This window comes from Lynx rufus, unplaced genomic scaffold, assembly GCF_022079265.1.
Source record: "Lynx rufus isolate CCGP_SWC_20201006 ecotype Redwood Valley unplaced genomic scaffold, mLynRuf1.p SCAF_10, whole genome shotgun sequence".
Lineage (NCBI taxonomy): Eukaryota > Metazoa > Chordata > Mammalia > Carnivora > Felidae > Lynx > Lynx rufus.
In genome coordinates, this window is record NW_025814824.1 from 912,214 (window position 1) to 939,338 (window position 27,125).

Genomic DNA, 27,125 nt, shown 5'->3' on the forward strand with positions numbered 1-27,125 from the left:
ATCAGGACAGAGACATGCTCACGGGAGCAGAGGGCTGCCCCAGGGCCCCGGCTCCCAGGCCACCAGCCCTCCTCGACCTCGACTCATCCGCTTCCTCGTGCTTTTTCCTGAGTAAAGCCCAGGACTGGACCACCTTACCCACCAGCACTTCTGTTTATCGATCACTTTGTGCGAGCTGACCACAGTCACCTGAGTATTTTTAGGGAGGGACCTGGGGCCGGACAGTTTCCCACCTGGAGGACCAGGTGAGGGTCCTGTCACATCGAGGACATGAGGGGGTGCCGGTGTGGGTTGGGAAAGGGGACGAGGGGGCAGAGCGCGAGGGCTCAGGCCCTGGAGTGCGCAGGGGTGGACCGAGAGAAGAGGGGACTCCAGCCAGCACGGGGACCCTCAGGACAGACGCCCTGGAGCCAACACTGGCGCTTCGGGGGTCTCCGTGGGTCACGGCCCGCCCAGCACCAGCCCCCCTTCCCTCGGCCCCCTCGGCCTGATTGGCCAGCAGCACTGGGCACCCCGCAGTGAGCCAGGTTGTAGGTGCAGAGAGGCTGCAGGAAACCCGAGAGCGCTGGAACTTTCCATGAGGCCAGGGGGTCACGGGCCCAGTGCCCTGAGGGCATATGGTGACACCTGGCTGTCCCTCCGACCCAAGGTCATCCTGCACACTGTCCTTCCAACCTCTTCAGAGGGTCCAGGTCTTGGCTTCTGACCCCAAAGCCACCGAAGTGGACGAGGGACCAGTGTCCCTCCCGCGGCACTGACACAGCCCCCCAAGCCAGTGGTCCTACACATGCCCCCGCCCCCGCGGGCCTGAGGGAGCACCTGGAGGCCCGGGCCTGAGCAGGGGAGTGCGTATGCAGGATCTGCTCTGCTGTGAAAAGTCTGTGGGATGCCTGGCAGCAGTGTAGACGAGAACACAGCGCACAGACCCGGGGGGGGTGTAGATGAGAACATAGCACGCGGGCAGGTCTGCAGCGTAGACAAGAGCGCAGCGCACAGACACATCTGCAGTGTAGACTGCAGGGCCCAAGACAGGGGAGGAGGTGCATTAGCTTTATTGGTCACCGGTGCTTATAAAAGTGGGGGCTCTGCCCCGTCACTGCTGGTGGAAGGCATGGGCAGGGCCCGTGGCCCTGGGCGCTTGAGGTCCGGAGTCCCGGGTCAGGAAGCACAGACGCCACAGGTCATCGGCACGGGGGGCTCGAGGCCAGATGCTTGTTGTGCTGGCAGAGGGTGGGGGTCTCCTTGTCCCTCTGGAGACGTCCTGAGGCCAACGCCGGCCGGGCCTCTCACCCCCATCCTCGGGCCGCTGTGTGTCCACGCCAGCCACGGCGCTTCCCCGGTTCGGCCTCCTGGGCCCGACTCCGGGGGCCCTGCGCTGGCCTGCAGGGGCCTAACCACTGGCGGCCCGTCCCAGGACTCGTCTAGCGGGCCCGCCGGGCTCTTCCAGTTTCGGGAAGGGCCTCTCACGGGGACGTGGGCCTCAAGGGTGAAGCGGCTCCTGGGGCCTGGGTGGCTGTGGCCAGGTGCGATCTGGGGGCATCTGCCGAGCAGGGAGAGGAGGGGGGTGAGGGCCACCCTGTCTGCAGGGGCCTCTGGCTCCGTTCTTTTCAGCCCCTGTTGGCAGCGTGTCTGGCATCCAGCCCACGAGCTTTGGAGCCACTACAACTCCAGAGCCAGAAGGGCCCAATTCTGCCTCGGGCAAGCCTCAGTTTCCCCTCCTGGGTCACTGTCAGGGCTTAAAGGGGGGCCTCAGAGAGCAGACCCGTGTGACCCTCTCTGGGCTGATGCTCAGGGAGGGCCAGGACTGTGTTTAATTACAACTAATAAACGGCCTGGCCATCACGCCACGAGCAAGAGAGCAGGCCCGCGTCCAGAGGGTTCTGGGGGAGATGGACTTAACGACAAGGCGGGGCCAGCAGGCAGGCAGTGAGCTGGGACTCCCGCGGCTGGCCAGCGGGAAATGGACACTCCCAGCCAGGCCACGTGTGGGCCCTGCTCCCGCGTCCCACCTCAACCTCCGGCTGGCCCCCTGGAAGTTCTCTTTCATGCGCCCGACACATAGGCAGTGTTCAGGCAGCCTGCTGTCCACTCGGCCGCGGTGCTGGACTGGTGGCTGTCTGTCAGCACTGCCCGCCCCTTCTCTGGGGCGGGCCTGACAGCAACCTCTGGGCCCGAGGCCACACGTACCTGTGGTGTGCGGCCCGGCCAGGGCCCCACGTGCAGCACACATGACACACGCCGGGCCTGCTGACCCGCATTCGCCCTTGAGGCAGCCCCCAGGCCCCCAAGAGTGCAGGGGCTTCTTTGCTGAGCATGGAAGCAGGGTCCCCCGGCCAGGGCAGCTCCTGCTCCTGGGTAGGGCAACCCTGGGTGGGTGCTCGCCTCCGAGCAAGGACAGGGGATGTGCCCGGGGACGGTGCACACGGCCGGAGGCGCCCCACAGGACCGACGCGGGTCACGAGGGTCTGCTCACGGGTCAGCGGGTGCCCGGGCGGCCTCGCGGCGGAGACGGGCCCGCCCGGGGCCGGCAGGTGGACGGCAGCAGGCGGGTCCCTCCCTGGCTCACCTGAACCCCTACTGCCGGGGTGCTGCGTCCATCACGGGCTTCTGGACGCCAAAGGCGGTGATGAAGATGTTGACCACGACGATGATGAAGACTAGGCCGGTGGCCAGGTTGTTGAGGAAGTCCAGCTTGGCATGCTTCGCGGGGTTGTTGAGGTCGTACCTGACTGTGGGCGGAAGGGAGCCGACGCTGCACCGGGGCCTGCAGCACCTGGGGCTTGCCGCCACGCTCGGACTGCCTTCCGGGCCTGCGGCCTCAGCCCCGCAGCCCCCTCTCCAAGAACGGAAGCTCAGAGGTGTCCGTCTGGGAGCAGAAGAGACGGCCCGAGGCCCAGGTGTGGATTTGAGGGCACAACGCGCTGGCGCTGAACGCACCCAGGCAGGCGCCTTTCTGAGCACTGCGGGCAGCGGCCTAGTGACCGTCACGTGGGCCCAAAGCCCTGCCCTTACCCCCACTTCATGGATGAGGCAACTGAGGCCCGCGGGGGTCAGGTACCTGCCCGAGGTCACACAGCCAGCCGTGGAGGTGAGCCCCGACCCTCCCCCCCCGGGGGGAAGGACCACCAGCTAGTCCCCGTAGACCACATTCTCCCGCAGCCTCGCTCGGGTGGGTGGAGGGACAGAGACGGGGGGCCACCTCCTGACCGCGTGGCTGAGTGGGGGCTGCCCCGGGGCCCTCCCCCGCCGGGGCCCCAGCCCAGGCTCACACCGAGGAAGATGAGCAGCACGCCCACGCCGATCTGCAGCACGAGGGAGATGGAGATGAGGACCACCAGGGGCACGAAGAAGGCGAAGCCGGGGCCCTGCTCGATGACGGCCTTCAGCTGGGACGCGTTGGCCATCAGCAGCGCGATGTCCAGCATGCTCTCCGCCGCGCTCTTCTTGTTGGCGTAATGGTTCACGTTAATGGGCCGGTTCCTGCCCCAGCGGGATGGCTGCGGGGAGGGGTTGGTCAGCCTGTGCCACCCCCCCCACCCCGGCCTGTGCCCCTCCCCACCGCCTGTGCCCCCCACCCCCCCCCCACTGGGCAGGGGGTGGGGCTCCGTGGGGCCTGCAGGCGAGGCCCAGGGCCCCAGAGGGAAGGGCTCCTTGACAGACCGGAGTCCGGACAGGGCTGTGCAGCCCCTGTAAGACAACCCCCCCTGCCCGAATCAAGTCCTCTAGGAGACCAAGCTGCAGCCTCAGCACATGTGCTGGTCTGGCCCCGGGTGGAGCCTCTGGCCCCCTGCCTGGCACAACCCCACCGGGGCCCCCGCCTGCCCTCCTCGGGCCTGGCCGGGGCCGGGGGCCAGGGCGGGAAGTGAAGTGTAGGCACCGGAACCCTGCTCGCTCCCCCAGCCACCTACCAAAGCGGGGTAGAGTCAAACTGAGCTGCTTCTTTAATTTTTATGTATTTACTTTTATTGTATTTTTTTTTTTAAGTTTATCTATTTGGGGAGAGACAGAGCGGGAGGGGGCGAACATGAGTGGGGGAGGGGCAGAAAGAGAGGGAGAGAGAGACTCCCAAGCAGGCTCTGTACTGTCAGCGAAGATTCCGACCCGCGGCTAGAATTGTGAACCGTGAGATCATGACCCGAGTTAAAAGCAAAGCGTCAGGTGCCCAACCAACCAACTGAGCCACCCAGGCGCCCCGAATTTTTATTATCATTGTTTTTAATTGTTTTAATGTTTGTTTTTGAGAGAGAAAGAGAAAGAGACAGAGACAGAGCACGAGCAGGGGAGGGGCAGAGAGAGAGGGAGACTCAGAATCGGAAGCGGGCTCCAGGCTCCGAGCTGTCAGCACAGAGCCTGACACGGGGCTCGAACCCACGAACAGTGAGATCACGACCTGAGCAGAAGTCAGATGTTTAACGGACTAAGCCACCCAGGCGCCCCCCTAATTTTTATTTTTAAAAACGATTTGAAACCACTTTACCGAGGTGTCATTCCCACACAAAAAGCTGTACACAATTAACGCAGACAACTTGGAGCCTCAGGAGTTAAGTGCACACACAGGACACCCTGGCGGCCCCCGGAAGCCTCCTCTTGCCCTTTCATCCATTACCAACATCTGTGACGAGGCTTGCCCTCACAGTCCCTCAGGGGTGACGCCTTCTGTCCAGGAGGTGCCTCTGCCTGAGAACATCACTGGGCCTCAGGCCACTCCTGGAGCCCTCCATGCCCCGCCCAGGGGTCACCACCTCCAGGAAGCCCCTCTCTCCTGGGCACAGCTGCCCCTGGCTGGCCCCTCCCCAGCCCCCCAGGACGCACCCGCACCCCTCGGCCCTGAGCCACCAGGCCCTGCACCGCGCCTCCTGGGGCACAGGGGAGATCGCGTTTTGGGAGTCGTGAAAGATGCAGGCTGGAGGCAGGCCGCAGGGGAGGGGCGAAAGCAGCATTCTCTGCCCCCTGTACCTTCCGCGGCTGGAAACTTCACCCTGGAAAATGCTGAACTACGGGGGCGGGGGCGGGGCGGGGGCGGGGCGGGGCGGGGGCGGGGACGGGCAGGGGTCGTTTTTGCCGGGCGCCTTACTTACTAAACTTAATCTCATCTAGAGTAGCGTGCCAGGAGGAAGGGAGAATGGGCGTGTGCAGCAGCGGCAGTCAGGCAGCCCCGCCTTCCCTCAGCCCCGGAGGCTAAGTAGCAGAGGCACTAGGTTTAAAATCCCAGATCGGGGGCGCCTGGGTGGCGCAGTCGGTTAAGTGTCCGACTTCAGCCAGGTCACGATCTCGCGGTCCGTGAGTTCGAGCCCCGCGTCAGGCTCTGGGCTGATGGCTGTCCGTGAGTTTGAGCCCCGCGTCAGGCTCTGGGCTGATGGCTCAGAGCCTGGAGCCTGTTTCCGATTCTGTGTCTCCCTCTCTCTCTGCCCCTCCCCCGTTCATGCTCTGTTTCTCTCTGTCACAAAAATAAATAAAAAACGTTGAAAAAAAAAAATAAAATAAAATAAAATCCCAGATCGGAGCACTGGGCCCTCAACCAGCCCCGCCTCGACCCTGCACTGCTGACTGCGGCGCTCCACACACAGCAGCCCCACCGGGGTCGCGGCTTGGCCTCTTCACGCGAGCCTCCGGCTGTGCCCACGGCTGCGGGGGGGGGGGCAGCCCCAGGCCGCACACGCCCCAGCCCACCGCCTAAGGGCCTGTGTGCCCGCAGCGGGCGGCTGGGCTGGCCACGCCTCATCACGTGTGCGCTGCTGCGAGGGGCGGGCGTCCCTCGCCTGTGGCGGGAACGTGCTCCTGTCACAAACCAGAAGTGCCAAAGCACCTTCCCTCAAGGCCACCACAGTGCTGTCCTGGTCTCCAGTCCTGGAGAAAAGAGCTGGGCGCAGACCTTTGCAGGGGCTCCCACCTGCTGGGGGCAGGGTGGCCAGGTACATGTACGCCCAAGAGCACACACCCATAAGCACGTGTATGTGTACGCGTATATAAACACGTAAACACGCATGCACGTGTAAACACGCACAAGCAGACACACGTGAGCAAATACGCACACATGCTCGGTGCACACGCGTGTGGGCACATGCACATATTAACCTATAAACACGCACACGCACACACGCACAGCCAGGCTGACTGTGCTGGCCTCTGGGCTGGAGGAAGAATTCCCTTTTATTCTGAGCCTTCCACAACCGTTCGAGCCCTTTACAGCCACACGCACACTCAAATACAGAACGACACGTCAGTGCCCCCAGCATGGGGACCCTGTGTCCCCGCTCTCCCCTGTCCTGGGTGCCCCCGCCCCATGGGTACCCACACTCACTGTGGGTAAACTGAGGCTAGCACAGGAAGCGCCTTATCCAAAGCAGAGACCAAGGGAGGGCTGCACTTTGACCCGTGTTCCCCTCAGGCCTGCAGAGGGGGCTGGGGCTGGGGCTGGGATCAGGGCCGGCGAGGTGGAGCTGTGCACTCACTCACTCGGCCACTGTTCCGCACCCCCCACCCCCACGGCTCCAGTGGTGTGACCTTAGGACAGCCAGCACCCTCCGGGCCTCAGTCTCCGTGTGCGACCCCCTCCGGGCCTCAGCCTCTGTGTGTGCGACCCCCTCTGGGCCTCAGTCTCCCGTGTGTGCGACCCCCTCCGGGCCTCAGTCTCCCGTGTGTGCGACCCCCTCCGGGCCTCAGCCTCTGTGTGTGCGACCCCCTCCGGGCCTCAGCCTCCCGTGTGTGCGACCCCCTCCGGGCCTCAGCCTCTGTGTGTGCGACCCCCTCCGGGCCTCAGTCTCCCGTGTGTGCGACCCCCTCCGGGCCTCAGCCTCCCGTGTGTGCGACCCCCTCCGGGCCTCAGCCTCCCGTGTGTGCGACCCCCTCCGGGCCTCAGTCTCCGTGTGTCTGACAGGGCCAGGAGCAGGCATCCTAAGGTTCTGGTGGATCTGGCCACTGCCTCAGAGCCCCAAGTGGCAAGCACGCCCCTCCTGGTGCAGGGCACTTCCTGCCCACGCGGCCATCTGCTTCCTGTTCAACCCGTGCAGGGATAAGGGGCGCCAGCCAGGAGGCCAGTCAAGCCCCGCTCACCACAGCCTGGCTGTGTGGCCTCGACAACGTGCTCCCTGCAGCTGGCCTCAGTCTCCCCATCTGTGTGCCCCGGGCTGCACTCTGGGAAGCTCCCCTCTAGTGGACAGGGAGCATCAACGCTCCAACCTGGCCCGTCTGCCCCAGAGAGCCCGCTGTCCCGGGCACAGTCTAGCGGGGCAGGGTGGGAAGGCCGCCGGAGCCCTCGGTCTGAACTGCCAGCCTGGCCGCCGGGAGCCACGCTGGGAACCTCCCACACGGACCTCTGCCCGTGACCCGAGTAGCGCAGGGAACAAACACCCTGGTTAATGTGTCCCCAGGGCCAGGAGGACTTCCCCTAAACCTCAACGGTGGTATCGGGAGCCGGGCGAAGCGGCAGGTGAGCTCTGGAGTTCTCCCCCTAAAATCCAGGAAGGAGCCTTGTGGGTTGGGAGCCAGAGCCCAGGAGGGAGGCCCGCCTTCTGTGGACAGAGGGCCTGGGGGCGTTCGCAGCTAGCCCAGGGCCACAGTGCTGTCCTCAGCCCGGACAGGGAGGGAATTGGGACGGATGTGAGCCCAGATCTGCAGCGCCCAAGTGCCTGCTTCGGCCATAGCTTCACGGAAACACTCCAGTCCAGCCCAGGCTCGGGTAGAGGAGACGGCGTGCCCGCCCCGGCCTCCAGCTCCCCGGGGAGTTGAGGCCAGGCCTGGGAGGAGCCAGGGGTGTGGGTTGCCGACCGCCCCCATCCTGCCCTCCCTGACTGCTGCGTGGAAGTGTGGAACGGGAGCCCCTGCCCAGAACCCACCTTCATGTTTTCGGAAGAGACCAAGGCCCCCACCAAATCCATGGGGCGTCCATTGGCTGCCCTGTGAGGAGCTAGGGTAGGACTCCCGCTGGCACCTCTCCCCAAGACCGCTGAGTCCCACACCAGGGTTCTGTGCCTCAGTTTCCTCATCTGCAAAATGGGCGATCAGACTGAATGAGGGGTGCAGAGGCCCTTTGGTCTGTTGGAGCCCAGCCAGCCGGGGCAGACGGCCTGCTAAATGAGCTGCACGGATTTGGAACAACAGATCCGAACAACAAGAGAAAGGACAAGCCCAGGAAATGGCCGTGTGCCCTGAGCAGGACCCAGGGGCCTGGCCCACCACAGCTCCTCTGCTTGGGCACAGTAGGTGCCGGTGGGAACGGGGCTCTGGAGTCCTTCCCTCTGGGGAGGGACCTGAGAACCGAGGTGGGTCTGGCAAGACCTGGAGTATCCCTCATCTGACCCACCCATCTGGCCACGTGCCATCACTCAAGCCTGGCATGGAGGCCACAAGGCCAGCACTGAGAGGTGTCTCGCTCCACGTCAGTGTCCCTGTCAGTGTCCCCACAGGAAGTCTCGGTGCGGGGGGGGGGGGAGGGGGGGTTTCCCACAGCAGCTGGGCCATGGGCTGGGCAGACCTGCTTCCTGTGGGCTCAGCACTGGCCGGCAGTGACCCCGAGGCCTTTTAGAACTTGGCCAAGACCCTGCCAGCCTCAGGACCTTTCCGGGAAAGCAGAAGTGAGGGAGAGAGCCCAGATGCGGCCCCGGAGCCACGCCCCACCCCCCTGCTCCCCCCGCTGCTGTGTCCTCCGCTGGCTGTGGCCCCAATGGCCACCACCAGGTCCGATGCAGCTGCCCCCAAGCCGAGAGACACCCCGGGCAGGACACAGCCGAGGGTCATTTTCACACAACATTCAGGTTTGCTACTCGTCCTGCCACCGGCCGCAGGTGAGAGAGACACCAGCTCTCTCCTGCAGGGGCCCCGGGCAGCCTGGCCTCCGTGAGGGCCGTGGGGGCACAGGCACGGGGTGAGGAGCACCTGCGGGGTCCACCTGCTCAGCGGTTGCACGGAGGGCTCTCCCCTGAGCCCGGCCACCCTGGGAAGCGAGTGACCCCGCCCCACTTCCCACTAGAGGACACTCCAGCCCTCAGTGGGTGTCCTGAGGCTGACAGGGGCTTTCGGCCTGGGCCCCCCAGTCAGCACCCCCGGCCGCCAGGGCTGTGCTGGGGACACGGGACCAACCTAGCCCACCCACTCTGCCGTCCAGGGCTCCTGTTGCACTCGGCGCATCCCAAGACCCCAGGGGTCGCCCCTCTCGCCAGTGAGACTTCCTCACACAGGTGCCGGAGGCTCAGATTTGAGCAGGTGCTGTGAAGGAAAGGCTGTGCCTGTCCACAGGGGTCCTGCCACGGGGAAAGGCGCCTCCCTGGAGTCATCACCAGCAGCGGGCAGGAACGCGGACACCGTGCCCAGCACACGCACGAGCCCGTGTGGTCCTCACCACGATCTCTGACGGAAGACATTGCTACCATCCCACATCACAGAGGAGAAACCGAGACAGAGTAACGTCCCGCAGACACAACAAGGCAGGTCCTGAAGGTGGGAGGGCGAGGCAGAGGCTGGGGAGTGGTGCTTCGTGGGTCTGGGCCGCAGGCACGGTGAGATCCTTCCAGGAGACACCCACACCCACACCCACACCGGCTCTCGGGGGCCATGGAAGGGCCTGACCTCCTGTCACACACGTCCTCCCCAGACTTGCTTGGGCCTTTCCCTTGCTGTTCTCTCTGCTTGGGATGTCCTTGCCCACATGGCAGACGGCCAAGCCGCACCACAGTCGGGTCCTGCAGCACGCAGCGCCAGCAGCCCCCTGTGCAGGAGCCCTCCTGCCCCCCCCCCGCCCCCCACCCACACAGCAGGGCTCCAGGCTCCGGCCTTGGTTTCTCCGCCTGGGCTGGTCTCAGCACTGACGTCGCGGCCCAGTGATGATGGGGGAGGCATCTCCCACCTGACCCCCCTGGGCCTGGGGTTCACGGGACCCTGCCTGCCAAAGCTGAGGGGAGCAGAGAGAGGCTGGACTGGAAGGCGCAGCCACAGGTTGGGAGGTGAGCAGGATCCCTCCTTTCCAACTGGGGTGTGGGGGGGGGTCGGATTATTTCTCCCTTTCCAGACCGCGCACGGGAGGCCCTGAGAGGTGAGGCAGCCTCCCCGAGTATGCACACCCACAGCTCTGAAGGGCTTACATGCCAGGGCAGGCCACTCAAGGACCTTCTCGGTCCTCAGTTTCCTCACCACCAACCCAGGGACAAACATCCTGTGCCACCCTAGGGCGGTCGGGCTTTCCTGAAGGGTCAGCACAGAGGCTGGGCCCCAGAGAGCCTCGGTCAAGAACAGACAAGGATGGAGACAATGGAGAGGATTAGTGGGGTCACCAGCACACAGGGGGCCTGCCCTGCCATCGGGGTCTCACTCACCCCGATGTCCTCCCCCGCCCCCAACCCGGCCTATTCCCCACAGCTGAGCCGCGCTGCCCCAGCCCGGTTCACATGGCTGGGAGACGGCCATCCCTGCCCCCATCACCAGGGGGTCAGAAAGTGAAAGAAAGTTCAAAGTCAACAAGTCACCAGAGAGCCATGCCCAGGACTGCATCACAAACAGAGGTGCTGGGGAAGTTCTGGGCCCAGGGAACAGGGCACGGACAGCCCCCCCCCGCGCGCCCCCCCCCCCCACAGGACCCAGGGGCAGCGGGGGAGCCACCACTTGTAAAGTGGAAGTCGGGACCACTGCCAGCGCCTGTCCCATGCCCACGGCCGTCCGAGGCCAGGAGTGCATGTTTTGCAGAGGCCGCGGTGGAGACAGGAGCGGAGCCACAGCGGCCTCAAGTTCCCCATCGGGGCACGCACTGGATAGTGCGGTGGCGGCGAACACAGCGGGTGACGTAACCGTCTGCCCGCTGCTGGCCCCGGGCCCGGAGGCTGGGATCCTGCGCGTCCGGGCGCGCACGAGCGGGAGGGGATGCGGGGGCCGAAGTTAGAGGCCGGCACGGGAGGCGGGGGAAGGTGGCGCCCAGGCCACCCCGCCGCGCGGCTCGGCGTACGCACCTGCCGGCCCGCCCGGCGACCCCGCCGGCGTGGCCCTAGCCCCCGGACCGCACGTCGGACCCGACGGCGGGGGGGGGGGGGCGCACGCGGAGCAGAGACCCCGGCACCCCGCAGTGCGGAAGCGGGCGCGCAGCCGGCCGGCGACCCCCGGTGCCCGGGGAGCAGCGGGCGCGGGGTCCAGAGAGGGCGGGCGCCGGCCAAGATCGCACAGCGGCGAGGGCGGGGCGGGGCTTACCGGGGCGTCCGGGGAGCCGGGCGAGCCCGGGCGCAGGTCGCCGTTGAGCTCGAACTCCTCGGTGCCCGATTCCATGGTGCGGCAGCCAGAGCCGCCTCGCTCGGGGCCTGAGCGCGGCCCGCGCCTGGGCCCCGGGGACCCCGCTGCGCTCCCGCCCTCGGCCCGCCCCCGGCCCGCCCCGGACTCCGCCCCAGACTCCGCCTCAGGACTCCGCCCCTCCGCCCAGCCGGGGCGGGCCCGCGGGACCCCGAGGACCCTCCCTCTCGCCGCGCGGGCGGGGGCGGGCCACGTCCGGCTCTGCCCACGTCTTGGACACTTTCAATCCACGAAATGAAGCCAAGAACCATCCTTCCCCGGGCCACTTCGCAAACTGCTGGGCGCGCCAGGAAGGCGAGCGCGCCGCTGCCGGGGAGTGGGGGTTCTCGGGCGCCCCACGCCCCCGGGGCCGACCCGCACGCTCAGGAGGGTGGGGGGCGGTGGGGGCAGCAGAGAGCCGCTTGGTGCAGCCCCCGCCCTGTTGGCGCAGCCTCCGTGTTCCCAGGCGGGAGACAGGTCCTCTGGTCTGGGGTGGCGCCCCGTGCCAGGGCGGGCCGCTGCGGGCGGCCAGAGCGCGTTGGCTCCCCCAGGCCTTGGCTCAGTCGGCCGCTGTTTCCCAGGGCGCCTGGCAAGACGCGGGCCGCTCCCAGGCGTCGGAAGCCAGGCGGGTGCGCAGGGGCCCGGAGGAGCCGGGCGTTACCTCCTCGAGTAACTGACCCTGAGCCTGCTGCCAGGCCCAGCCGCTTTTACCACTCCCACTTCTCCCGCGGTGTCTGCCGATGTCTCCGCCAAAGCACCCTAGTGTCCGTGAGCAGGGCCACTGGCCCCCTTGACCCTCCCCGCGCCCCTGGCTGGGGTCCCTCCAGGCTGCCGGACTCTATAACCCTGAACCACCGTAGCTGTGTGGGCTGGGGCAGGTGACTGGACCTCTCTGTTTCGGCTTCCCCATCCGTGGTCTGGGAATGGTCTTCTTAGGCCCTGTGGGCTGATTATCCGCCCCCCCCCCCACCCCAAGAAGGTAAGTAGCAGTGCCCCAGGTCAGGAGGCAGCGAGTTAAGTGGGTGAATTAGCTGGAGTTGGAGGCTTGTTCATTCATCAGGTCATCATGGAACGCCTACTGTATGCCCGGTCCTGTTCTAGACACAGAGCTGCGACAAGGTGGGGGGGGGGGGGCAAGGTTTGTGGGACAGGCAGGAACCAGCCCCCAGCAGCCCTGCGTGGGGCCAGGTACGTGGCTTTTCTTACAGCCTCGGGAGGTAGGCTCTCCCCTGCTTGCCTGATCGGGAAAACTGAGGAAGGGGGAGGGGGGACGGCCGAGGAGGAAGAGCTCAGAACTTCTGGGGCCTTTGCAGGCCGTCTAAGTGGTAGAATGGATGCCCCCCCCAGCAGGTCTGCGTGGCCAGCAGGAGGGCACCGTGGGTGTGGGAATCCAGTTCCTGGTTTGACCAGGAGCCTCACCACACTCCAGGCTGAGACCTCCCCTCCCCCGCCCCACGCCTCATCCCTGCTGGCAGAGGAGTTTTATAAGTGAAACCAAAGGCATGGAAAATGCAAGTCACCCAGGGGATTTATCAGAAAAAGGGATCTTCTGCTAAACCCTGGTCTGGGCCTCCTGTTGACCTTTCTCTCCTCCCTTGTGTGGGGGAGTAGCAGGGCCGGCAGGGGGTAGCACTGCCCAGGTGGGGGGGGGGCAGCCATCCCAGGGGATGTCGGTCCTGCCAACTTACCCCATACCCAGGTCTGTGAAGGAGCTGCCGTTGGCCCAGTTCAAGGCTGAGGGAACTGAAGCCAGGACAGGTGGTCGGTGCCTCAGTCCTGCTTTGGGCCGCCCTGAGCTGAGCGGGGACTCTGCAGTGCCCCCCGGGGTCTGGGCAGGCCTGGGCACAGGGCCCCGTACAGCAACACACAGTTGTTCTCACAGAGCCCACACCTGACTGTTGACAAGTGGCCGGAAATGCAGAATTTTATTTATTTTTTTTTTTCAACGTTTATTTATTTTTGGGACAGAGAGAGACAGAGCATGAACGGGGGAGGGGCAGAGAGAGAGGGAGACACAGAATCGGAAACAGGCTCCAGGCTCCGAGCCATCAGCCCAGAGCCTGACGCGGGGCTCGAACTCCCGGACCGCGAGATCGTGACCTGGCTGAAGTCGGACGCTTAACCGACTGCGCCACCCAGGCGCCCCTGCAGAATTTTAAATGTTAGCACCTTTCACACAGAATGGCATAAACTCCCACCCCAGGGGCCACGCTGGCTCCTGGAGGGGCCAGGGAGAGGGTGGCCAGGAGGGAGGAGGGTCCTGAGGGTGCAGGGGAGGCTGGGCGGTGGGGAGAAGAGCCTCGGCCCCTTCCGCAGGTGAGAGGGTCTTGTCTTGGTGGGCCGTGTGGGGGCTGCGGGCGGGAAGGCTCCGGGGGCCCTGGGTCCCCCATCCTGAGCTTGTCTCTCCTGTGGGCCCCATGGCCGCTCAGAGCTGAGGGTCACCATTCCCTTGGTCCAGAAGGAGGATGTCAGGAAAGGTCCCGGCGTAAGGATTCAGCACTTCACCTTCCGGGGGCCAAGGTCACAGCCCTCCCAGCAGGGTCTCGCCCTCCAGGCCCAACCCCCACCCCACTGTGTGTCCTCGAGAGGGGCTTCCTGGACGGCCGTGTCATCCTCTTTTGCCTATGAAGTGTCTGCTTCCCTGACTGCTCCCAGCACGGACCCAAAGGGGCCGGGCCATCTTGCTGTGTGTCCTCACTACCTGCTTTCAGATTCTCCTGCAGAGACCGGATGCTGAACTGAAGAGAGGGTCCGTGGGCAGAGGATCACGGGGAGTGTCCCGGGCTGGCCGTGCTCCCCCAGAGAGGCGCAGAGACCTGGCGGCGAGGCTGCACGTGCCAGCAGCACACGTGTAGATACACCCGCACACTCAGAGTTAACCTGGCCCCACCGAGCTGCGTGACTAGGGAAGCACTTCCCGGCTGACAAACGGGGTCGCTGAAGGTGAAGCACCCCAGCCCACAGGACACCAAGGCCAGTGCCCAGTGTGGGAGGGCCCTGGAGCCCCCGTGGGCCCCTGTCACCTGGAGCAGGCCCCCGGAGGTGAGAGCTGAGCACGGGAGCGGGGCAGCCCTGGAGGCAGCTTCATGCCCCAGGCGGGCAGAGAGCGGACGCCTGAGCAACACCCCTCCTGGCCCGGAAGGACACAGGCCTCCCCGCCGAGGGGCCTGGCACCCCGGCCACCGCACCCGCCCTGGAGCCAGGAAGGAGCATCACCTGTGCCCCCGCGTTACCGCGGGGAGGGCTCCACCCGCCGCCGCCTGGGGCCTGGGAGGATGCGCCTCCAGACAAACCGTGTTTTGTGGACCGGAGCCTTAGAAGGCCGCGGGCTCCTGGCCGCCTCCCTCTCTGAGAGGCGTGGATCCCTGCCGGTGGTGTTTCCACATACGGAGGGCAGGAGCGGTGGGGGGAGAGGTGGCATGACCTGCCCAGGCCCCCCCAGCCCAGCGAGGCAGGCTTGCGCTCCGTCTGCCCGGGAGGCCCCGCCCCTCCCGCCTCCAGCAGGGCCCGGTCCGCCCGCACACGCCCAGCGCCAGGCAGAGCCCGCGGGTGACAGACGCGCCTTGGGAGCTGGTGGCCCATGCCCACTGGCCCCCCTGGGGCACCATTACCTGGCGGCGGGTGGGCCGGGCTCTGCGCTCTGTCAGGTACTTTCGGGGACCACGGCTCCCACCAGATGGGTGCACGGGGCCAGGGGGTGGAGCAGGGCTGACCTTCCATTTCCAGAAGGACAGGGAAGGGAGGTCAGGCCTATGAGGAGGTGCTGTGCCACCGCCACACTTTATTTATTTGTAACTTTTTAAAAAGATTTTCCTTCAACATTTATTTATTTCTGAGAGAGAGCGCACGCGTGCGTGTGCTTGCATGGGTGGGGGAGGGGCACAGGAAGAGAGGATCCCAAGCATGCTCCCCGCGGCTCCCTCCCTTGAACTGCGAGATCACGAGCTGACCGGAAATCGAGTCAGATGCTCAACCCGCCGAGCCCCGCGGGTGCCCCTTCTTCCCCACTTGAAAGACAGGAGCAGAGGAGCTTGCCAAGGTGGCACAGGCATGCCTGGGTCAAGGATGGCAACGGGCCAGGTGGTGTGAGCGGGACGCCCACGCAGGTGTGTGCACCACCTCCCACAGTCCCCCAGCGAGTCGCGACACGCCCAAGAGCACCCAGTATGGTGCAGCTAGCCCTAGAGGGCCCCCAGCCCCAAAACCAAGTGAGCGCCCACGGTGAGGGAGACACTGAGTTGTGGCCGCCCGTGTTTTGGAATGCCTTGTAGCCATTTACAGAGCAAGTGGGTGGCAGGCTGGCCGGCCTGGAGGGACCCGCCCGGTACCATGGAGAGCGAGCAGTGACAAGTGGCTTCTTCCTGAGGCCCTGACCCCCCCCCCCCCCGTCTGTCCTGCCCGTTTGTGCACTGGGTTCTCCCAGAACAGGGTGGGGCTGACTCACTTGTCATCTCCAGGCATCTTTACCCAGCAAAGCCTTTGTCCTCAGCAGCCAGGGCAAAGGGGGCAGGGTCCGCGGTCACCCCCACCGGCAGTCTTCCCTTCTGTCTCTGTCACAGACTCCTGATTTTTAGCTTGGCAAGTGGCCTCCCAGAATAGAAGCTGTGTTTCCCAGCCTCTCCTGCGGCTAGGTGTGCCTGTGTGGCTACATTCTAGCAGTGGAAGGGGACGTGCAACATCAGGGAAGAGACCTTAAACAGAGGGGTTTTATTTTTTATTTTTTTAATTTTATGTATTACTTCCTTTACTTTTTACTTCCTCTTTCCTGCTGGGTGGAATACAGTTGTAATGGCCAGAGCTCCAGCAGCCATGCTGGCCCACGAGGAGAACTTGGGCCTGGGAGTCTTACACAGCAGAGCTAAAGACAGAAGAAGCCATGGGGCGCCTGGGTGGCTCAGTCGGTTAAGCATCCGACTTCGGCTCAGATCATGATCTCGCGGTTCGTGGCTTCAAGCCCCGCAACGGGCTCTGTGCTGACAGCTCAGAGCCTGGAGCCTGTTTCCGATTCTGTGTCTCCCTCTCTCTCTCTGACCCTCCCCCGTTCATGCTCTGTCTCTCTGTCTCAAAAATAAATAAACGTTAAAAAAAAAATTAAAAAAGAAAAGACAGAAGAAGCCTGTGTCTCCAGTGCTTGAAGTACAGGCCCTCCCTGGGCTGCCCACCTCAAGACTTCTTGAGTGTGAATAAGAAAAAAAAACCTATCTTGTTTTGAGGGTTCCATAATTTGGGGGCAGGGTGCTTGTGATACAGTTGATCTGGACCCTGGTTTTTAAATATGTGTTATGCTTTTCATTAATAAATAGATTTTCCTTTTTTTTTTTAAGTTTATTTATTTTGGGAGAGTGAGAGAGAGCAAGCGAGCAGGGGAGGGGCAGAGAGAGAGGGAGAGAGAATTCCAAGCAGCCGTCAGCACAGAGGCTGACAAGAAGGTCCATCTCACCAACCGTGAGATCGTGACCTGAGCCAAAGTCAAGAGTCAGATGCTTAACTGACTGAGCCACCCAGGTGCCCCTCGATTTTCTTCTTTAAACGCAGAACATGTAACAGGTTGAATCGCTTCCCCCTCCCCCCTCAATTCCATTTTGAAAATGTGTATCAGACCATGTCATCGGCCAGCTTAACTCTCTCTGAAGTCTTCTTGAAAAAATCCTCACTCCCGGACCCTGAACACATGACCCCTGCATCCGCCCCTCCCTTCAGCCTCCCCAGTGCCCTTCTCTTTATTCCATGGACTCTGTACCTCAGGGCCTTTGCGCTCTCCATTTTCCCCGTCTGAGGATCCTGTCCCCAGGCCTCCATATTGGTGGCTCCTTCCTGTCACCTGATCACAGACCACCCTTCTGCAGTGGCCCCTGGCCCCCCTCACTCTAGCCCAGGGTCAGCTCCCGAAAGCACCATGCTTGCTTACGCGCTCGCTGTCTGCCCCCTCCCTGACGCAAAGCCCCAGGCACCGCTCGCCCTCAGCCCACACCCTGTGCTGCCCAGGGCATGCCCTAGCCCTGTCTGCTTTGTCCAGCCTCCAGGCGTCTCTCATCCCGGCTGGCCCCGTCCAGCCCGTGCTCCGCAAACCACTAATGACAGAGCTGCTGGGCTCCAAATTCTCTGGCCTGACATTGACCGCTGACTCATACCAGGAAGCTAACGGGCCACAGGTGGTCGTGGGAGTGAGGGAGTGTGTCTGGAGCCCCCGCAGGGCAGGTGACCTGTGGTTTGGTGAAGAGACGTTGCCGGCAGGTCAGGTCTAGGCTGGGTTCCTCCTTCCTCTCCAAAGGTCAGCTGCTGACCCTGGCCGGTCTGGCGGACTGGGCTGAACCGCAGGCCGAGAGGAGGCCCTCTGGGCGGGCAGTGGCTCCCGCTTAGTACACCAGGCCTGAGAGCTCTGCCCCTGGCGCAGGTGCTCAGAGAACAGGTGCTGAAGGCCCCGGGCGCGCACGCACCCACCCACACCCACAGCCTCCCAGCTGAGGGCCAGAGCTTCTCATTCTCCAGGTCTGGGAGACTGAGGGCAGCCCTGATCCTGCCCCTCCCAGGGACACTCCCCACACTGAGGCTCACGGCAGCTCCCCAGATGCTTCCCGCCCCTGCCTTTGGGTCCACGGGTCTGGCCAGGAGCCCACGGGTTGTGGCCCAGTGGAGGCACTGCCACCGAGGGGCCGAGGACGGCACTAGCAGGCGTTGCTGAGCCCCGGGCTGGGGGCTTGGTGCGTGCCCTGTCTCACTATGGGGTGCTGCACCCCTTCTGCCACGGGCAAACTGAGGCTCCCAGAGTGGAGACTTGAACTCAGTTCTCCCCAGCCCACCCCACCCACCCCAGACGGGTGCCGGGAGCTCCCTGGAGGCCGTGGTGGGGCGCGCGGGGTGCCCGGCCACCTCAGACCCCAGGCTGACAGCAGATTTGCTCTCCTCAGGGAGACCTCTGCAAATGCCCCAGGAGCTGCGGCGGGGGAGGGGCTTGTCCCCGTCCCCCGTCCCTGCCCTGAGGCCCCCAGCCCTGCCTGACACCACGCAGCCCCCATCCGGAGGGATATCCTTGTCCTGCTTCTGATTCGACCAGCGTCAGAAACACTGAGGGCCTCGGCTTTCTGAGGGTCCAAGTCCCGGGGGGGGGGGGGGGCTGGGCAGCTGGTCCGGGGACCCCAGGTGGAGCCCCGAGGTGGAGATTGAAGTCGAGTCATGGATCTGACCGAGGAGCATGGGAGAGGAGGGCCCCACACACGTGCTGTCACTCATTGCCCTTAGCGCTGGGCACGTGTTCTCTGCTGTGGGAAAGCCAAGGCTGGTCAGTGCGGCGTGTTAGGAATGAGTCTGCGTCCGTCCGGGAAGGAAAGAGGCCGACAGAGGGTCTGTCCGGGTCCCAGGGCCGCCCGACATGGTGTTCGTGCAGCCGAGTCCCCGAGGACCACCTGTCACCGGTCACGTCTTGTGGTTGCTGAGCAAACTGGGTCCGACAGGCGGCGAGGCAGCCTTCCTCCTGATAAAGGGTCTGTCACCGCTCAGCAGGGCTCCGGGAGGACCTTTTCCTGAGAACAGCTGCCGGGTGGGTGGCCACACGGGAGCAGGATGCCCTCCGCCCTCTGGCCGCTGCCCACCTCTCTGACGCGTGGTGGCCCGTGTCTGACCGTGTTGGGCTCAGCGGCCTCCTCCAGGTTCCCCTGGGTCCGCTGCTTTCCTTGTCTCCAGCCAAGGCTGAGCAGAGAGATTCTGCGTTGATTCCACAGCTGCTCCTTCCTGAGGAGGGGTGCAGAGGTTTGGGGGTGAGGCAGGGAGGAGACGGGAGTGCCCTGGTGGCTGGGCGTGGGGGCCCCCAGTGCTCAGACCTCCGAGGCAGGTTCCAGGGCACGCACGTGACCTGCTGGCCTCTCCGTGGGGCCGACAGCCCGGCCGGCCCGCGGATGTCGTTTGTGCTGCAGAGGCCGCGGTCTGTGGGGTCGTTCCCCAAAGCGCCACGTCTCCTGTCCCCGGCTCTGATGGGGTGCAGGCGGGCAGCGGGCCAGGCCCCGGCAGGCCCGTTGCTGGGCAGAGCCCCGGGCAGCGTGCAGCAGGCTCTCCGTGAGGGCATCTCACGAGCTAATGGAAACCCTTCCAGCACAAAGGGGCATTTATCGGAGTAGATGCCGTGTCTCCGCCAGAACTCGGGAGGACAGAAATAGCCTTTCACAGAGCGCCAGCAGGGCTGGGCTCTCCTGCTTGGGGGGTGTCAGTTTGCCGGTTCCTTCTCTGTGCAACCTGTTCATATTCATGGTGAGTTACTCACTCTGTCCTGGGCAGGGGACTCCTTGTTCCCTCTCTCCTGCTAGAACTGTTAGACTGGGTGGGGGAGGAGGGCTGGGAGAGGGAGGAGAGGGAGGCGAGGAAGGAGGAGAGGGTGGGGAGGAGGGGGGAGGAGGAGGGGGGCATGGGGAAGCGGGTGAGATGGTGGAGGGAGGGGGAGAGGGAGAGAGGGAGGGAAGGGAAGGAGAGAAAGAGGGAGAAGGAGGGAAGGGGCGGGGACTCTGGAGGGAGGGAAGGGAAAGGAGGAGGGGAGGGGGTTGGGGAAGGGGGACAGATAGTGGAGGGAGAGGGAGGGCGGGAGGAGAGAGGGGGGAGGGATGAGGGGACGAGGAGGAAGGAAGAGAACGGAAACAGGGAAGTGGTTAAGTCAGGATGCTTACCTCAGTGGTTCCCTATGAACTGACACCTCACCTGACCCTCAGTGAGAGGATAGCAGGTGGCCTCACTCCAAGGAGAGACTTCTGTGTTTCTGAAAATGCTTGTGCTGCTCCTTTTGCCTATAAATTCCCTCCGAAAAGACACCAGTAAGCAACTGTTAAGTTCCACTTGATACCTATAAATAATGTTTAAAATTTTAATGTGCTGAAACCAACGCTAGTAATGTTCTGAAGAGGTTAAGTAGCTTGGGTGCTAGTAACAGATCTAAAGCTCAAAGACTTAACTCATGCAGGATTTTCCTCTAAATGAAACAAGGCTGGAATTAGGAAATCCAAGGCTAGCACAACTCCTCCACTCTGTTATTGGGGATTTTTCTTCTCTGTCTTGCATCATGTAGAGTTTCCATCCTCAGAGTAGCCTCATGGCCCAAGATGGCTGCTGGAGATCCCACCATCCATGCAAGAAGCAGGCAAAAGGGGGCTCGTTTCCCGCTGTCTGTCTCCTCTTAAGGAGCTTTGCGGACGACTCGATAAACTGTGCGTACATTTCACTGGCGGCAGCTTGCTGCAGGGTGGGCTGAGCAAATTGTCCCCCAGAATAAAGCCTGAGCTTATGTCCTGAGGGACGTGGGTGGGTGATCTGCGCCATCTGCCGCAGGCGGGCAGACAAATGCAGTGGCCGACACCTTCTGGAAGGCAAACAGTCACAAACCCATCAGGGGGACTAGAAAAGAATGTCCATTCTACTAGATTGCAAGTGTCTGTGTCTTTGGGAAACAACATGTATATGCACGAGCACAGTCATCGTCCAGTAATCACTGAACATGACAATCTGAAATAAATTTCTAACGGGGAAACACACGGACGTACCAGGTGACACCCTCGTGCTGAGAGAGCCCGTCCGTCACGGTAAACGTCACTGGTGAAGGACACCTAGTAACACAGAACAGTGCTCACAACATAACTTCAGAGAAAGGACAGAATATCGAAATATGCTTTATCATGATCACAAGTTACCAGTGTCTGTTTGAGGCTGGAGATAGGCTGGCCTCAAGGGCAAGATTTTCTTTTTAAACATTGCAAAAGTGGGGCGCCTGGGTGGCGCAGTCGGTTAAGCGTCCGACTTCAGCCAGGTCACGATCTCACGGTCCGTGGGTTCGAGCTCCGCGTTGGGCTCTGGGCTGATGGCCCAGGGCCTGGAGCCTGTTTCTGATTCTGTGTCTCCCTCTCTCTCTGCCCCTCCCCCGTTCATGCTCTGTCTCACTCTGTCCCAAAAATAAATAAAAAAAACGTTGAAAAAAAAAAAATTTAAACATTGCAAAAGCTTGTTACACACACACACACACACGTTCTTCCTTTTATTTTTTTAAATGTTTATTTATTTTTGAGAGAGACAGAGCACAAGCAGGGGAGCGGCAGAGAGAGAGAGGGAGACACAGAATCCGAAGCAGGCTCCAGGCTCCGAGCTGTCAGCACAGAGCCCGACGTGGGCTCGAACCCAAGAACCACAAGATTGTGACCTGAGCCGAAGTTGGATGCTTAACCGACTGAGCCACCCAGGTGCCCCCCTGATTATTGCTTTTTAAGCCACTAACTCTTAGGGCCATCTGTCTCACAGCGATACCAAAACTGTATTTGGGTCCCGAGGCCAAGCTGCTCTGTGGTGTCAGATAACCCCCAGCATCTTGGAGGCCGGCCCAGTAGGATTTGTGTCGCACTCAGCACGTGTGATGTGCTTGTCACGGAGGGACCCAGCGTATTCCACAGTCGCACCTATGTGGCCAAGAGCATAATGGTATAAACTCACCATCGTCTCTGCCTCTGTGAATCACAAGAAACCTGGATGGCTACTACTTATTTTTAAAAAATAACCTCAGAGCCGAAGACATATTGAAACCATGATTCACAGCTTTTTACTTCCTATAGAATATCGAAAACCTTTTTTTGAAAAACAAGCCTGAATGTGTCCAAACTTCCATAGTTGCTAGAAGACAACCATAAACACAGCTGCTTGTCTGCACGGCTGTGTGGTGATTATGTATCCAGGCCTTCACTATAGTCCTAGATCCTGACCCCAATTGTGCTGTCTGTTCTAAGGACATATCCTTTAACATGGCTAACACGTGTGTTCAGTTCACCGCGGCGTTGTCTGAAGGAACAAAGAATTGTAGGCAACGTAGCAGATGCCAGGGGAGGCCCTGGGTGGTGGCCTGTCTGGAGTGGTCTGTCTGGGGTGGCCCGTCCGGGGTGGCCTGTCCAGGGTGGTTCATCTGGGGTGGCCTGTCTGGGGTGGCCTGTCCAGGAGGCCCAGGGGGTGGCCCATGTGGGGTGGCCCGTCTGGGGTGGGCTGTCCGGGGTGGCCTGTCCAGGGTGGTTCATCTGGGGTGGCATGTCTGGGGTGGCCTGTCCAGGAGGCCCAGGGGGTGGCCCATCCGGGGTGGCCTGTCTGGGGTGTCCTGTCCGGGAAGCCCAGGGGGTGGCCCGTCTGGGGTGGGCTGTCCGGGGTGGCCTGTCCGGGAGGCCCAGGGGGTGGCCTGTCTGGGGTGGCCCATCTGGGGTGGGCTGTCCGGGGTGGGCTGTCCGGGGTGGCCTATCCGGGAAGCCCAGGGGGTGGCCCATCTGGGGTGGCCCGTCTGGGGTGGGCTGTCCGGGGTGGCCTGTCCGGGAGGCCCAGGGGGTGGCCCATCTGGGGTGGCCCGTCTGGGGTGGGCTGTCCGGGGTGGCCTGTCCGGGAGGCCCAGGGGGTGGCCCGTCTGGGGTGGCCCGTCCGGGGTGGCCTATCCAGGAAGCCCAGGGGGTGACCCATCTGGGGTGGCCCGTCTGGGGTGGGCTGTCCGGGGTGGCCTGTCCGGGAGGCCCAGGGGGTGGCCCGTCCGGGAGGCCCAGGGGGTGGCCCGTCCGGGGTGGCCTATCCAGGAAGCCCAGGGGGTGGCCCATCTGGGGTGGCCCGTCTGGGGTGGGCTGTCCGGGGTGGCCTGTCCGGGAGGCCAGGGGGTGGCCCATCTGGGGTGGCCCATCTGGGGTGGGCTGTCCGGGGTGGCCTGTCCGGGAGGCCCAGGGGGTGGCCCGTCCGGGAGGCCCAGGGGGTGGCCCATCTGGGGTGGCCCGTCCGGGGTGGCCCGTCCGGGGTGGCCTATCCGGGAAGCCCAGGGGGTGGCCCATCTGGGGTGGCCCATCTGGGGTGGCCCGTCCGGGTGGTCCGTCCGGGGAGGCCCGTGGTGCAGCCACAGCACACAGCGCTCCCAGGGCGGCCCCTCACAGCAGACGCCGTGGTGCTGGGGGAAAGGCCACGGGTGAGATCACTGCAGGGAGGTGAACGGTGACACAGAGATGCTGAGATGCTGACTGAGGTTTCCTCTGGGGGGCGGGATGGGGTCTTCCTCTCTCTACCTTTGCTGGCTGGCAAGCTCTCTCCAGTGGGCACGTGGCGGCTTTGTAGGCCTGCGGGCCTCGTCCCGTGTCTGTCACAGACGGTTCTTCGTGTACCCTCCCACTATTCCATAAGCAGACGAAAATGTAAAACACGAGACTTAAAAGGTGATGCTGGTGCTTTTGATCCCTAATCAAAGGCATGTCTATTGGCTTCACTGTCCCCAGCTGGTGACATCTTCCCGGCATTTGAAGCTTCCCCAGGAGCGGGTGCAGGTGGGGACACGGGCCAGGCAGGAGTGGGGATGCTTTGGAGAGCACCAGGAGTCGGGTCCCGTGTCCCCCGGCTCCCGGGAGCTGCCCACTCAGCCCAAAACCAGACCTCCCCCTAAGGCTGGGGACATCCCCCACTTCACTGGCCCTGGAGGCTCCTGTGGCCTCAGGCCATTGTTTACTTCTCTGAACCTCACAGGGGAGACCCCATGATGGAGCCCTGTCCCTGAGCCTGGGTGCTGAGGAGCGCTGACCTGTGACCCTGGTGGCTGGCGCCCTGGAGTAGGAGGGGCCAGCCTGCACGTGGCCCCCACAACAAGCCAGGATGTAGATGCCGTTATCCCATTTTACGGACGAGGAAACTGAGGCCCAGAGGTGGTACAGCCGGTGGGTGGAGGGGAGGGCTTGAGACCCTAGAGGCCCCCAGAGTGTTCTCACGTGGTGGCTGTGAGCGCGTGGGGGTCCCCAGCTCCACACTGGTGCAGGCCGTGCTCACAGGACGGGAATCGGGGCCACCATCAGAGCTCAGACTTCAGACCAGCCCCGGGGGGAGTCGGGGTGGCCAGAGTCACCGTGCCGGGTGGGGCCGGGAGCTGCACTGGTAGCTCCCAGGGAGGAGACGACAGGGTGGCTGACGTGCCCCGGAGGGACCGAGGGCCAGGGAGGGCCATGGGTGTCAGCAGGGGGAGCTGTCTGACAGTGGCCAGGCTGTGGTGTGCCCGGCGTCCCCCGAGGCGCTTGGCCTTGGCTCGGGCCCGTGGGAACCTGGGGCGGGTCCGGAGGCCGGAGACCTGAGACGGACAGTCGTGGGCGGAGCCGGAAGCTGCACCTGATCACCGTGGGCTCTGGGCCAGGGTCCACACGTGACGGTCCGTCTGGCCCCACGGGTGGGAGGGAGGCCGTGGGGCGCTGTACGCAGGGTCTTGGCCGGTAAGCTGTCCTTCTAACGCGGAGCCACTTCCCATCCACCACCGCTTGGCAGCGAGGGGACATGAGATCGCTGCCTCACCCCACGGCCGTGTTCGCCGTCACAGACACTTAGGACACAGGAAAGATTCAGAAGAGAAGAGGGGAGGAGAAAGATGGAAACAAGGGGGGATGGAGACAGGGGGAGACAGGGAGAGACAGGGAGAGACAGGGAGAGACAGATAAGGACAGAGACAGAGAAGGAGAGACAGGGAGAGAGAAAGATGAAGAGAGACAGAGAGGGAAAAAGATGAGAAAGAGACAGAGGGAGGGGGGAAAGGGGGCGGCTGAGACACCCCTGTTCCCCCTCACTGTGTGAGTCGTTGCCCTTTGACGCCTCCGCACACCTGCTCTGAGCCTCCAGAGAGCGGGCATGGGGTGACTGGCCTGGGGGGGGGTGTTGTGTAACAGGGTTCTGGCCCCAGCGACACGGGGAGCTCCTGCAGGTGGTCCTGTGTCAGGTTTCCTTGACCCGGGGCTCACCTCTCCCCTGTGGCCACTGGCCCCGGTGCCCAGCTCCCCCACTGGGGCACCAGCTCCCCCTTCGGCACCGTGCACAATGCCACCGAGGCCAGCGAGGCAGAGTCACCAGCCTCAGCGGGGCCAGGTGGGGTCTTCGAGGCCACCCTGGGCGAGGGACAGGAAGCCGCCAACACGAGGTCTGCCTGCACTGCCTGCCCTCGCCCTGGGTGTCTAAAACACATCCACGGAGGACCTCAGAAGCTCCTTCTCTTTAAAAGCTTCCAGTCGTGTTTGAAAATGGCAGTGTTTATTTCTCTGCCATTCTCACGCTTTCCAGAAATTGTTTAAAACACATGTTCTGATAGAATGGTTGTGGATGACCTTTGTCTTCCTTCCCTCTACACTGGGCTCCTGGCCCAGCCCAGCCAGGGGTGGAGGGGGCACCTGACTCCTGGCAGACGGGCCCCAGGGGCAGCACGAGCCTGTGGTCACACAGACGACAGGCAGGGAGATGCTCGCCCTCACCCCGCAACGTCAGGGAAGTAGTGAAGGCAGCATCACAAGTGCTGGGCCTGCAACCGTGTCCTCCCCCGCTGGCCTGCAGCCTGACGGCGGCCAGAGAACTCATGGCACAAACCAGATTCTCAGATCCCATCACTAGATCAGACCTGGGCAGCTGCTCTCTCCTTCACAGACTTGATTTTTCTGGAAAGTGGCTTGGGATATTCTTGGCCTTCTCCACAGGGTTCCTGCCTCATGGTCAAAGTGCAGCTGCCACAGCTCCAGGCATCACGTCTGTGTGCAGGCCAGGAGAAACAGGGAGGAGTCACTAGCCATATGTACTCCCATTTTTCCTGAAAGCAAAAGCCCTGAATGTCCCCAGCAGACGGCTTTCTAGACCCCAGGGCCACTCCTCACTTGGAGAGAGGCTGGGAAATGCGGTACAGAATCCACCCAGTCTTGACCCATCGCCTGGGCTGAGTATGTTGTCCCTGGAGCAGACACTTCCACTGCATATCCATGCTTTCTCTCCTGACTTTTAGTAACAGAACCCGCTCCATTTTACCTGGATTACCCCCAATAAAGACCCATCTCCCCATTTCCTTTGCAGTGTAAACATTAGTAGCAGGAAACGGCACAAGCTGGAGTCAGGAGGCCCCACCGGTGGGGGTCGGTCGCGACCTTGCGGCCGCCAGCAGCTCCGCCAATGAGAAGCCACCACACTCCCGGTGTCCTCCAATGGACGTTGAGTTCATAACGACCTTCCCAAGCCACCTCTTCTGTCCTTGAAAAAGCGCACCTGTCCCTTGTTGCCCAGACTCGCCTACGGTTTTCCGCCGCGTGTCGTCCTGGGTTCAATTCTCTTTTGTTTCCGAATCAGCCCTTGTTTTGCTGGTAAAGTAACGGGCCGTTTTACTTGCAAGGTTGACAATGGCAGGCGTGCCCACGTGACCCCCCCCCCCCCCCCCCCCCGGGCTAGATGGGAGCTGGCGGAGCCTCCGCGAGGCCTGGACGCAGGCCCGGCCGTCTGCCCGTCTGCCCTGCAGCAGAGGGGACGCCACCCCAAGGCCATCCCCAACCTGCCCAAGGTCTTCAGCGTCTCCTCTGGCAAGACGGTGAGTCCCTCGCCAGGCCGGGCCCGGCCCCAGGGCCTGCCTCTCAGGGCTCCGGCTCGGGACGTGACCCCCGGGGACCGGGCTGGACGGGGCGGGACGGGCCCCGGATGTCAGCGTTCGGTTGTGACTCGTACAACTGGAGAAGTGTATACACGGACAATCGGGAATAGCGGCGTCCCCGGAAAGCTCCGCCGGGCCCTTTGCAGGCACGGCCTGTCCCCTTCCCGCCGTGGAGGCCACCGTGGTTCGGTTCGTTTCGCCCGTTCTGGAAGCACAAGGAAGTGAATGTCTATTATGTATCCGGCGTCTTTCGTTCACAAAACGTTTCCTTGGTGGTGTTGGTGGGTCGGGAGCTCGTCCCTTGTCGCCCGGGCTGGACTGGAGGGCGGTGTGGGCCCCAAGGCGCTGGTGGGGAGCGGTTCCGAGTGAAGCTGTGGCCACGCCCAGGTAAACACGCTGTCACCCTCCTGGGCGGACAGTGGAATTTCTGGGAAGGGCGTAGTCAGCGTGCAAGACACTGCCCGCGAAGCACCCCCAACACTGGCTG

At 63.3% G+C, this 27,125-nt stretch overlaps 1 protein-coding gene across 4 annotated transcripts; it reads right to left on the reverse strand.

The window, feature by feature from the left end:
* Positions 1 to 1,036: 1,036 nt before the first annotated feature.
* NINJ1 (ninjurin 1) lies at positions 1,037 to 11,292 on the reverse strand. 4 transcript variants are annotated; one of them, XM_047100588.1, is made up of 4 exons: positions 11,170 to 11,292; positions 3,272 to 3,497; positions 2,567 to 2,729; positions 1,037 to 1,540 (listed from the first exon to the last, which is right to left on the reverse strand). In XM_047100588.1, the coding sequence occupies exons 1-3, from the start codon at positions 11,242 to 11,244 to the stop codon at positions 2,575 to 2,577; spliced, it is 456 nt and encodes a 151-aa protein (XP_046956544.1). In that variant the 5' UTR covers positions 11,245 to 11,292; the 3' UTR covers positions 1,037 to 1,540; positions 2,567 to 2,574. The 4 variants fall into 4 exon arrangements, with proteins under 4 accessions (XP_046956544.1, XP_046956535.1, XP_046956553.1 ...); XM_047100579.1 differs by lacking the exon at positions 11,170 to 11,292 and adding an exon at positions 7,836 to 8,060; XM_047100597.1 differs by lacking the exons at positions 1,037 to 1,540; positions 11,170 to 11,292 and adding an exon at positions 7,836 to 8,577 and having other exon boundaries at positions 2,568 to 2,729; positions 3,270 to 3,497.
* Between the last annotated feature and the right edge of the window lie 15,833 nt (positions 11,293 to 27,125).